The sequence below is a fragment of the Eublepharis macularius genome, chromosome 1 (assembly GCF_028583425.1).
Source record: "Eublepharis macularius isolate TG4126 chromosome 1, MPM_Emac_v1.0, whole genome shotgun sequence".
Taxonomy (NCBI): Eukaryota; Metazoa; Chordata; class Lepidosauria; order Squamata; family Eublepharidae; genus Eublepharis; species Eublepharis macularius.
In genome coordinates, this window is record NC_072790.1 from 35961686 (window position 1) to 35974194 (window position 12509).

General features: G+C 50.6%; 1 protein-coding gene across 1 annotated transcript in view; it reads left to right on the top strand.

Moving 5' to 3' along the window:
* Nucleotides 1-12509, top strand: part of LOC129324030 (uncharacterized) — a 181011-nt gene that overhangs the window by 123493 nt on the left and 45009 nt on the right. Inside the window, exons 2-4 of the mRNA XM_054970994.1 lie at nucleotides 1914-2743; nucleotides 2786-3475; nucleotides 4427-4900. Coding sequence (XP_054826969.1) covers nucleotides 1914-2743; nucleotides 2786-3475; nucleotides 4427-4900 — 1994 coding nt within the window. The remainder of the gene's footprint in view (nucleotides 1-1913; nucleotides 2744-2785; nucleotides 3476-4426; nucleotides 4901-12509) is intronic.

Below are 12509 nucleotides of genomic sequence, written 5' to 3' on the forward strand. Positions count from 1 at the left end.
CACTGCAATATGCCTTTGAAGTTTTCTCTAAAATCCTAATGTCAAACTCAGAAATCCCACCTTCCCCAAACCCCCTAATCCAATGAGACTAGGAAGGGTATGAGCACTGTTGAAAGTCTCAGTTTGATCCAGCACTTCCCAAACCCCTAACTCAAGAACTCATTTTCTAAAGTAAAGTAATACACAACAAGGAGGTCTTTGGCCTCATGTTGAATTCTGGGTAACTAATTTCATCAGTAGGCATATCATTTGCTTATAGCAGGCAATCTCCAGGTAATTTCCTCTGCTGAAAAATAAATAACAGCAAGGCTTTAGCCTAGTCACTGCCCATCACTTCCAGCTGTAACTCAGAAGTGACAATGGGTAGCTCTAGGAATCACTGGAAATTCTATGGTAAAACCAGAGTTCTGAAATTCCTAGAGCTACCCATTGTCACTTTCAGAAGTGACATGCTAGGAACTAGGCTGGAGCCTTATTTTTACTTATTTTTCTTCCACTAACCCCCCCCCCCACCCTCCCACCAATTGCCAAGCACACCCTGGTATCCAAGAGTATCTGTCATGGCCCAGTCTGAGAGTGAGGTCTCCTCTGGAGGAGAGGAGCCTCGTGTAGCCAGCTAGGACTCCTCAGGAGAAGAGGAGCCCTGTGTAGCCAGCCCTAGCCCTGATTCAGCAGAAGCCAGCAATCAGGAGCAACAGCTGCTGGCTGATCAGAGCTTGCAGCCAGCAGCTGAGACACCAGCACCCTCTAGCCCCTACACCACAGGGGAAGCTCAGCCAGGGACTTCTACAGGTGCAGCGCAGCCAAGAGCCTCCACCCCCCCAGGCTCACCCACGCCCAAGGAACGCCGCAGGCAGCGCCAGAGACTGGAACTGCAGGAGAGACGGCGCAGTGCTCGCCTCTTGAGCCAACGCCAGCTGCTGGAGAGTGATGATGAGTAGTGTCAGGATGGAGCCCCAGCAGCTGGCTGAAAACCACGCCTGGCTATAAGAGCCAGTCTGGAGGAACTGCCGGGCGTGGAAGCAACGTGTCTATTGCCTGCAACCACTCCGTGTTCTGTGAACCTTGCCCGTGCCTGTGCCTGCTTTTGGACCTGACACTACCGGTAAATGACCTTGGATTGCACCTGACCTTGCTCTTGGACTCTGGACTCACTCCTGGCGTTATTTTGTGCTCTGACCACCGGTTTGACCTGGCTTTTGCTCTTGGAACTCCCCTCAGACTCTGCCATTAAGGTTTGGACTTGAACCACCCTGCTGGGGCTGGCCCAGCCCGTGACAGATTGCTTCCACCCAAACTTCCCGGCATGGATGCGGCAACGCCCACCCCGGGGAGCCTGGCACTGCTGCAGGACCAGGTACTGCAACTAACTCAAGCACTGGTGACTCTGCAGCAGCAGATTGCTGCACCTGCTGCACCTCTGCTTGTAAAGTGCCCAGTGAAGCCTCCTGACAGCTTTGAGGGTGATGTGGAGGAATTCCCAGCATTTCTCGCCCAATGCCAGCTATATATTGAACTCCGGGCCAGAGACTTCCCCACGGATAAAGTCAAAGTCTGCTTCATCCTCAGTCTGTTAAAGGGGCAGGCAGCAAGATGGGCCACACCCTTGTTACTGGCCAAATCCCCTCTGCTAGGGGATTTTCCAAGCTTTGTGGCTCACATCACTGCTGCCTTTGCTAACCCCCTGAAAGCCATCAAAGCTAACCAGAGGATCCGTGCCCTCACCCAGGGGGATGGGACTGTAGCCCAATATACCACCGAATTTCAGTTACTGGCACAGGACTTGGACTGGAATGAAGCGGCCCTGGTTGACCAGTACCTGGAAGGGCTGTCTGATGAAGTGTTGGATGAAGTGGCCCGATCCGAACGGCCAGGAGGACTGCAAGCGCTCATTCTTCTATGTCTCCACATAGATGGACGGCTGGAGAGCCGGAGACAAGCGCGTGCGCTAAGGCATCCACCCCCACCCTGGTCCTTGCCTGAAAAGCCGGCTGAGCCCACGCCAGTGGGGGTACCTTGTAACCGCTTGCCCCCAGAGGAAAAGGAGAGGCGCCGAAACCACAACCTCTGCTGGTATTGTGGTGGGGTGGGCCATTATGCTGATGGCTGCCCTGCCAAAAGAAGGACCCTAGCCATAAGCCTGGAGTCGGCGCACCCTAAACCACTTGTGGGAACAGCCAGTGCCTCCGATGACCCCCCAGAACCATTCCTCGTGCCAGTCAAGTTGTGCCTGCCTGATGGACGTTGGCTATTCGTGTATGCCATGATAGACTCGGGGGCCTCCCGCTGCTTCATGGACGCCAAGTTTGCTGCACAACACCAGATTCCCTTGCGGGCAAAGAAGAATCCCACTGTTGTTGAGGTCATCGATGGGCGGCCCCTGCGTTCTGGGCCAGTGGTTGAGGAAACCCAGGACCTCCTGTTGCAGATCCAGCGGCACCAGGAGCGGCTCTGTTTTGATGTGGTGGGCATTCCCCAGTTTCCGCTGGTCTTGGGACTTTCCTGGTTCTGCCGCCATGATCCGATTGTTCGGTGGGGCCAGTTAGACCTTCATTTCCGGGAACCATGCCCACATGAAAATCCGTGCCCAAGGCCTATGGTGGCCGCTGCACTGGAGGTTTCGGCACTGCCAGAGGAATACGTGGATCTGAGAGATGTGTTCGAGGAAAAAGGAGCAGACCAACTCCCCCCTCATCGGCCATATGACTGCACCATTGACTTGATTCCCGGTGCCCCTCTGCCGGTGGGACGCCTGTACTCGTTGTCTGAGCCAGAGTTGGCAGCACTTCGGGACTTTCTCACCACCAACCTGCGGCGAGGGTTCATCTGCCCCTCTACCTCACCTACCTCTGCCCCAGTCCTCTTCGTTAAAAAGAAAAACGGGGAACTCCGGCTGTGTAATGATTACCGGGCCCTGAACAAAATCTCCATCCGAGACCGGTATCCGCTGCCTCTGATCCCTGACCTCTTGGAGCAAGTCAAAGGAGCCCAGATCTACACCAAGCTGGATCTCAGGGGAGCCTACAACCTAGTGCGCATCCGGGAAGGTGATGAATGGAAAACCGCCTTCAGTACCAGATATGGGCAATACGAGTATCTGGTAATGCCCTTTGGCCTGACTAATGCACCAGCTGTGTTCCAGAGACTGATGAACGACATCTTTCGAGATATCCTGGATCAGTTCGTCATCGTTTATCTGGATGACATATTAATTTATTCACGTGACGCGTCGCAACATACTCGGCATGTGCGCACGGTGCTGCAAAGACTCCGGCAGCATGGCCTGTTCGCCAAATTGGAAAAGTGTGCATTCCACCGGCCTACTGTGGAATTCCTTGGCCATGTATTATCACCCCACGGAATCCGAATGGACCCAGCTAAAGTCGAGGCTGTACAGACTTGGCAAGCCCCCCGTTCTCGGAAGGATGTACAGCGGTTTCTGGGGTTTGCCAATTACTACCGGCAATTCATCCCCCAGTTTGCATCCATAGCCGTCCCTCTCACTCGACTTCTCCGGCCTCGAGAACCTTTCCGTTGGACACCGGAAGCCAGCGAGGCATTCCTGACCCTAAAGACTCGCTTCACCACGCAACCAGTCCTGCGATACCCGGATCCCCAGCTACCCTTTCTAGTCGAAGCAGATGCCTCCAGCACCGCCATCGGAGCAGTGCTCTCCCAACGGGCAACCCCCTCCAGCACTCCACAGCCTTGCGCTTACTACTCTCACCAGCTGACCCCCGCCGAAAGGAACTACACCATCTGGGAGCGGGAGCTGCTGGCAATAAAGGCAGCCTTCGAGGTTTGGCGGCATCATCTGGAGGGGGCTCGGTACCCAGTCCAAGTGCTCACTGACCACCGGAACCTTAAACACCTCCAAACTGCCCGCCGCCTCAACCAGAGACAGATTCGCTGGTCGTTGTTCTTCTCCCGTTTTGATTTCAGGATCACCTACGTTCCCAGCTCCCAGAATAAGAAGGCCGATGCTCTGTCCCGGAAGCCGGAGTACAACACATCCCCCGACCTGGAACCACCTCCAATGACCATCCTGGCTCCAGAAACTTTCGCCGCCACGCAACCCCCTCCGGGGCTGGTGGAGGAGATACAGACTCAACAGTTACTGGACCCAGTTGCCCAGAAATATCTCCAGAACGTCCGGGGGTCTCCCCAGCCCCAGGCAGATGAATTTGCAGAGGAAGAGGGGCTACTGACCCACCGAGGCCGGATTTATGTACCCCCAGGCTCATTACGAACAAAGGTACTGCAGCTGGTCAACGATTCTAGACCTGCCGGGCACTTCGGCCGCCACAAGACAACCCACCTCTTGACCCGTGACTTCTGGTGGCCCCGGGTGCAATCGGATGTGGCCCGGTATGTGGCAGCCTGTGAAACATGTAGACGGGCCAAAGACGTCCCCGGCAAACCTTCTGGTCTCTTGCATCCACTCCCCACACCCACTGGCCCATGGAGGACTATTTCCATGGATTTCATTACAGACCTGCCCTGCTCCAAAGGCCACACCTGCATCCTAGTGGTGGTGGACTTGTTCACAAAGATGGCTCATTTCATTCCCTGTTCTGGACCCCCCACTGCTCAGGAAACAGCACACCTGTACCTTCAGCATGTCTTTCGACTCCACGGACGTCCAGATCATATAATTTCTGATCGGGGAGTTCAATTCACCTCTCGGTTCTGGCGGGCCCTGCACTCCCTCCTTGGCACCCAAGTTCACCTATCCTCAGCACACCACCCCCAATCTGACGGGCAGACAGAGCGCATCAATGCGACCCTGGAGCAGTATCTGAGATGCTACACAAACCATCAACAGGATGACTGGCTAGCTCTACTGCCTTTGGCCGAGTTTGCATATAATAATGCAGTGCATTCCTCCACCCAGCAGACCCCCTTCATGGCAAACTATGGTCACCACCCTCGTTTCTTCCCTACCGCAGCAACCTTGTCGGGAATCCCAGCCGCTGATGATCACCTCCAAGAACTCCAATCCATGCATGAGCTGTTACGGGAGCAACTCCAGCTTGCCAAGGAAAGCTACAAGGAGGCTGCGGATCGGAAACGGCAACCTGGTGTTCCCCTGTCCGTGGGCGATCAGGTCTGGTTATCCACCCGCCATATCCGCAGCCAACGGCCCTCCAAAAAGCTGGATGCCCGGTTCCTCGGACCCTTCGTAATCACAGACCAGGTGAATCCTGTGGCCTATCGCCTGCAACTACCACCAACCCTCCCAATCCATCCTGTGTTTCACCGGTCCCTTCTAGTCCCAGCTTCACCACCAGACCCGCACCATCCCGGGCCACCGCCCCCTCCGCCTCCAATTACCATCGAGGGGCACGAAGAATATGAGGTTGCCCAGATTCTAGACTCCCGTCGCCGGCGGGGGCAAGTACAGTACTTGGTGGACTGGAAGGGGTATGGGCCGGAGGACCGCTCTTGGGAGCCTGCTGTGAACATCCATGCCCCCCGCCTAGTCCGACAATTCCATCAGGCCTATCCGCAGAAACCGGGGCTGCCTGGACCACAGAGGAGGGGGGGCCTTGGGAGGGGGGATGGTGTCATGGCCCAGTCTGAGAGTGAGGTCTCCTCTGGAGGAGAGGAGCCTCATGTAGCCAGCCAGGACTCCTCAGGAGAAGAGGAGCCCTGTGTAGCCAGCCCTAGCCCTGATTCAGCAGAAGCCAGCAATCAGGAGCAACAGCTGCTGGCTGATCAGAGCTTGCAGCCAGCAGCTGAGACACCAGCACCCTCTAGCCCCTACACCACAGGGGAAGCTCAGCCAGGGACTTCTACAGGTGCAGCGCAGCCAAGAGCCTCCACCCCCCCAGGCTCACCCACGCCCAAGGAACGCCGCAGGCAGCGCCAGAGACTGGAACTGCAGGAGAGACGGCGCAGTGCTCGCCTCTTGAGCCAACGCCAGCTGCTGGAGAGTGATGATGAGTAGTGTCAGGATGGAGCCCCAGCAGCTGGCTGAAAACCACGCCTGGCTATAAGAGCCAGTCTGGAGGAACTGCCGGGCGTGGAAGCAATGTGTCTATTGCCTGCAACCACTCCGTGTTCTGTGAACCTTGCCCGTGCCTGTGCCTGCTTTTGGACCTGACACTACCGGTAAATGACCTTGGATTGCACCTGACCTTGCTCTTGGACTCTGGACTCACTCCTGGCATTATCTTGTGCTCTGACCACCGGTTTGACCTGGCTTTTGCTCTTGGAACTCCCCTCAGACTCTGCCATTAAGGTTTGGACTTGAACCACCCTGCTGGGGCTGGCCCAGCCCGTGACAGTATCCAAGATACTCTTTGACATGCCACCTCACGGCTTTTGTAAGCACCATTTCCCCATGTAGTATCTGGCCCATGTTTCAGGAAAGGGGGCACGGTTTCAAAGAGACTCTTGAAGGTTTTAAAGAGACAGTACACTCATTCATTAGGGCTTTAGTATGCATAAAATTCCTTCATCTCAGAGAGTCCCTGATTGGTCTTCTTGTTGTTGTTGTTATTCCTCTCCCTCGTCCCTAGGAAAAAAGATAGATTAACAGCGCTGGGCAACGGATTCTTATGGACATGCTGACCAATCAAGGTCACAGAACCATAAAAGCAGCTACCTGTCCAAAGAACTACTATACTGGTGTAAATAGGTCCACAGTTTAAAAGGTGAAAAAAAATCCCTCTGCCTTGGTATAACAGGGGCTGCGCCTGCAGCACTGAGTTAAACCAAGACATGACAGAGACTGCCACCCCATGGAATGTCTGTTAAGGACAATAAGGAGGCAAAGTTGCCAAACCCTGGGTAGGGCCTGGAGATCTCATGGAATTACAACTGGTCCCCAGACAACACAGATCAATCTTCCAGGATAAAACAGCTGCTTTGGAGAATGGACTCTATGGCTTTATACCCAGCTGAAGACCCTCCCCTCCCCAAGGGGCTGGAAATTTCATGATTAGCATATTAATGTGTGCCCTGATCTCATTGGATAGGGAAAGCTATGAGTGGAATTAAAAATAAAAATCCTAGGCATGCATGAAAGTAGTAAATGGAGGAGGAAAAGAGTACGTGAATATATGAAAGAAATTCCCAACTTTGGGAGAGGCACATTTGAAGCAGAGAGGCAAGTAGTTATGTGTATTCACTTAACTCTTTCCCCACCCACTACTTCTGCACACCAGATCAGCCATGAGGCCTTCTATCGGAAACTCTGTCTTCCCACCAATGCTTCAAGCAGCAGCAGGAGAAAAATAAAGGGAGGGGGAATCACCATTAGGCCAATGACATGATCTCTTTTCCGGGGGAAATCTGGAAGTGACATCAGTTCTCTCTAGGAACTACTAGAAACTCTATAATTTTAACAATAGAGTTTCTGGAAATTCCTAGAAAGGCATGGCACCTGGGTTTTCCTTGGAAGTGATATCACACCGAGGACAACAGTACCTCTCCTGTTCCTGCCCCCTCCAGACTCCCACCAGTTGCCAGGCCATGCTTGGCAACTCTAAGTCACCTTCTACTGACTCAGATTCTTGTGTCATCGAGACCAGCATTGTCTTCACTGGCTGAAAGGCTCTTCAGGATTTTAGGCTGAAAATCGCCTTCTTCAACATCTAGCTAAATTTCTTTAATGGGGAGGGCAGTGGCAGGCAACCCCCAACATACATGCCAATAGTAGCATACTCTGAGACCATTTTGCTTGACACCCAGGGTCAGATCTCTGACCTAGCAATCCAGGCACTGGCAGCACTATAGGGTTGCCTTGTTCCTATACCCTCCCTGCAGGAGGGGGGACCTAGCACTTACTGGCACTTCTGGGAAGTGATGTCATCGTGCTGGCAGCGGGCATGCTCCCCTGCTTCACAGAGGGCCAATTCAGCCCATTTGGGGAAAAATTTGGCCTCTGTGAAGCACAGGAACATGCCTCCCACTGGTACAATGTCACTTGAGGAAGTGATGTCATCGCGCCTTGCTGGAAGTGTGCCTGCTGCACACTTGCTCGAGGTTGCCTGCCAGTTTGCTACCACCTGCTGATCTCCAGGAGATTGCCTGCCACTGGGAGGGAACTGGGAACCCTACTTACGTCCTTCATTGCCTCTCAGCCCTGCACAAGGCAAATCCCTGAGATGCTGGCAGCATAAATGAGGCTCCACTTGCTCCAAGCCAGTCTGGCCAGGGACTACTCATGTCTCCCCCGACCTTTTTTTTTTTTGCTAGCACACTAACATCTTCACAAGAAGACATTGTAATTTGACACTTGGGCAGAAAAGTTTGCCTAGGGCATGAATCTGGGGCTGTGGGCAAGCAATGCTTGTGCTGCAACATGGTATCATGGACCTTCCCCTCTCAGCCGCACTGGTCATTCACTGGTGCTATCATGTTGCAAATGAGTTCCGGTGACCCCAGCAAGGCGCTTTCAAGGCAAGTGAGAAGCAGAGGTGGTTTGCCAGTGCCTTCCTCTGCAGAGTCTCCATTGGTGGTCTCCCATTCAAGTACCAACCCTGCTTAGCTTCTGAGAGCCAAGCTACAAGCAACGAAGGACACCTAAATGGCAAGTGAACATAGTGATCAAGTGGAGTGCAAGTGGAGCGCAAGTGAGCAGGGAGGAATACACGTGAGTCTGTTCACTTGCCGTAGTGATCAAATGGAGCACAAGTGGAGTGCAAGTGAACAGGGAGGAATACACGTGAGTCTGTTCACTTGCCGTAGTGATCAAATGGAGCGCAAGTGGAGCGCAAGTGAACAGGGAGGAATACACGTGAGTCTGTTCACTTGCCGTTCAAGTGTCATTCGTCACTTGTAGCTTGGCCCTTAGTCCTGATGAGATCGGCTTCTACCATTCTGCCTTCCCTCCCAGTCATTCTTTAACCCCAGATTAAATTTGATTCCTGCCAAACAATCCAGACCTTTCGTAAACAGATCAGTCTGCTGATCAAATCTATTGAATCCTTTCCTTAAAAAGCCATCCATTTTTATCCACGCAGAAGCAGACAAACTTTCGTCACTCTCCATTATGTAAGTTGCCTCGATGGAACGTGTTGCAAAACTCCTGTGAACCATGCGGAATTCTGCAGGAGATCTCGCCAGAGACCTGTCAGGGGCAAAATCTTGAGAGCCAGTATTAGGAACAAGCTTGTGTGTCTTTGGCTGTGTGTGTGCGCGCGCATGCAAGTTGTTACAGCAAAGTGTTGGAATGCAACAAAACAGCTTGTAACAGTTAACCAATGAACAATAGTACTCCAAGGCCACACATACCTGGTTGCAAGCCAGCTGCACACAGTTCTATAACTTGCGCTGAGAAGGAAGCACTCCCGCAATCTCTCCATTAATTTAAATCAATTAGGCAAATTAGCAGTTTCCATTTAGATGTTTTGCTACATCGGGCACATTTCAGGGAAATCTGTTTCTTCTCATGAACTGCCCCCCCCCCGCTTTTTCTCCCTCCTGGAGTGTTTTTAATTATGCTAACTTCTAACAAGTTGCTTGCTTTCAGTTTGCGAGGAACAAATCAGGTGGCTTTAACTTTTCAAGCTGACTTTTCAGCAAAAAGAGCCGACGTGGGAAACAGCTTGGCCATTAGCCACCTGTTGGAACAGGGCAGTGTTGCATTTTCAATAATTATCTGCTGTTCCAGGATCTTGTTGTGGCAGACATAATGCCTGGAATCACGGACCTCATGAGTGCAGAAGATAAGATCTAGCCAAACTAATATGTTCAACATTTTTCTGTAGCAAAAGTTATTCATTTATACCCCGCTATGGGGACGCAATGCAGGTTACATCATTCTCCCTTAATGCTATTTTATCCTTACAACAACCCTGTGAGGTAGGTTGGGCTGAGAGAGACAGAGCTGCTGGCCCAAGTTCACCAGGAGAGCTTCCACGGCAAAGTGAGGATTTCACCTCAAGGACTCCAGATCCTAGGATGGCACTCTAACCACTACACCACACTGACGCTTCAGAATAACATTTGCACAGCAGTGTATTTCCTGAGGCTCTGTTATGCCAACTTGGAAGCACAAAGGATTACAACTGGCTATTACTAAAGACCAAAAAGGAGACTGTAATGAAGAAATCAGAAGGAGACTGAGACTTGGAAGAGCAGCTGTGAGGGAGCTAGAGAAGGTCCTTAAAGATAAAGATGTCTCTCTCTGGGAACCAAGATCACGATAACCCAAACTATGGTATTCCCCATTACTATGTATGGATGTGAAAGTTGGACAGTGAAGAAAGCTGACATGAAGAAAATTGATTCATTTGAAATGTAGTGCTGGAGGAGAGTTCTGCAGATACCATGGACAGCCAAACAAACAAATAAGAGGGTACTAGATCCAATCAAGCCTGGATTCTCCCTAGAAGCTAAAATGACAAAACTGAGGCTATCATATTTTGATCACATTATGAGAAGACAAGATTCTCTGAAAAAGTCAATAATGCTAGGAAAAGTCGAAGGCAGTAGGAAAAGAGGAAGACCTAAAACGAGATGGTTTGACTCAATAAAAGAAGCCACATCCTCCAGCTTGCAGGATCTGAGCAAGTCTGTTAATGATAGGACATTTTGGAGGTCTTTCCTTCATAGGGTCGCCATAGGTCAAAGGCGACTCAATGGCACGTAACACACACACATTACTGAAGACCAGCTAACAGCTAACTGATGTGGTGGTACTTAAGGAGAATGATTCGGCACCCACTGGTCAGTGGGATGGATCCAAAAGTAGCCTTCTGGAGGACACCTTGTGGAAGGAATCCATCTTAGGGCAGAACTAGATGATACGGCACCTCTGAGTTCACCCGAGGGATGCTCTGCCATTTCGCAGAATGAATTTCCAACTCCTTATAACAGCCCCATTCTTGTCAGAACTACCATGGAGCAAGGGGAGGAGGGACTTCCGCTTCCCCCACATGCTGTTTTTCCAACTCATAATGGCAAATAACGTGCCCCCCCACCAGTGCCATATTAACTCATGGCCAGGCCCCTAGGCTTTCAGGTATTTCGGCCCCCTCCAGCACGTCAATCTTTCACCCCACTAGAGCTGACAGCCTGACCCTGGTACGGTAGGTACTAGAAAGCAGTACATAGCCCTATATCCATTCTGAGGGTCTCCGGAAGAATTCAATTCACAATTTTTAAAATATTTTTATCACACGAGTAGCACTTTTTCGGAAAGAACATTTTGGGGGTATAATTGTTCAATACTTTAATATTTTGAAGTGAGTAAATTTTTTATTATTTATTCAAAATATAATTTATGGATAATTGTTTTAATATAATTGACAATTTGTTTCACTTCAATAAGCAAGCACTTAATTATCTTATTAATAGAGGTTCTATAAGAGAATCAATTAATTGTAATTTATGTGGGGGTGTGCCTCAGCAAAAAAATTTGACGTGGTCCTAGTCCCTGCAGGGCCCCTAGGCTTCGGCCTAGTCAGCCTTATGAATAATACGGCCCTGCCCTCAACACCATTTCAGGTGAGAAAAATGGCACAAGGAAAAAGTTAGATCCCCTCCTCCCCCTGCAACACAGTGGTCCCAACCAAAAGGGCTTTTCATTAGCGGAACAGAATTTCTCCCCCATGTCCTACTGAAGCCCTCTAAATTGTCTGAAATGTTGCTGGTGAGGTGTAGAAGAGGCTTCAGGAACAACATGTGGGGTGAATTGGGGGTCTGCAGTGGGAAAAAAGATTGGGCAAAAATCACACCCATCCCCTTCTGTTGTAGAAAATCACCAAGGGACCCAACCCTCCTTCTGTGACAAGAAAGGCACTTTTGGATCAAACTCAATGTCCGAAGAAGCTGCATTAGACCATTTCAAAAAACTATACCTTTTTTCAGGGCTTTTTTTCTGGGAAAAGAGGTGGTGGAACTCAGTGGTGGAACTCAGGACTGCACAATGATGCCACTTTGGGTCAGCTGGAACAAAGAAGGAGTTTTTTAAAGTTTAAATTACCCTTGGCGAAAATGGTCACATGGCCAGTGGCCCCGCCCCCTGATCTCCAGATCAGTGGCACGGAGGGCAATCTGAACTCCCCTCTGTCTGGAGATCAGGGGGCGGGGCCACCAGCCATGTGACCATTTTCAAGAGGTGCCGGAACTCCGTTCCACCACATTCCTGCTGAAAAAAAGCCCTGCCTTTTTTTTTTATTTCAGTCAAGCCAAATCAAGTTTCAGACACTCAAGTCTTCCTAGATTAAAAAAAAAAAGTCATGGAGATCTTTCAGATCTTTCAGAAGTAATCTTTCCATCTGCCAGTCTCATTACCATTTTTCTTTGTTTTCAGTTCAATCAGGAGAGAAATATTCCTTTATTTTATTGTACAAGAATACTCATACTTCAGCAATGCACCGACTCATATAACTGCTCTATAATTTAAGAACCACGTTGGGGGTGAATATGGAACCAAATTTTTGACTAAGCATAGAAAGTAATTGAATAAATTGCTCTTTGGAGAAGGTTAATTCCATAGAATAACATCTTAATATATTTGCATTTTATTCTGGCATTAACAGTTATTTCATCTG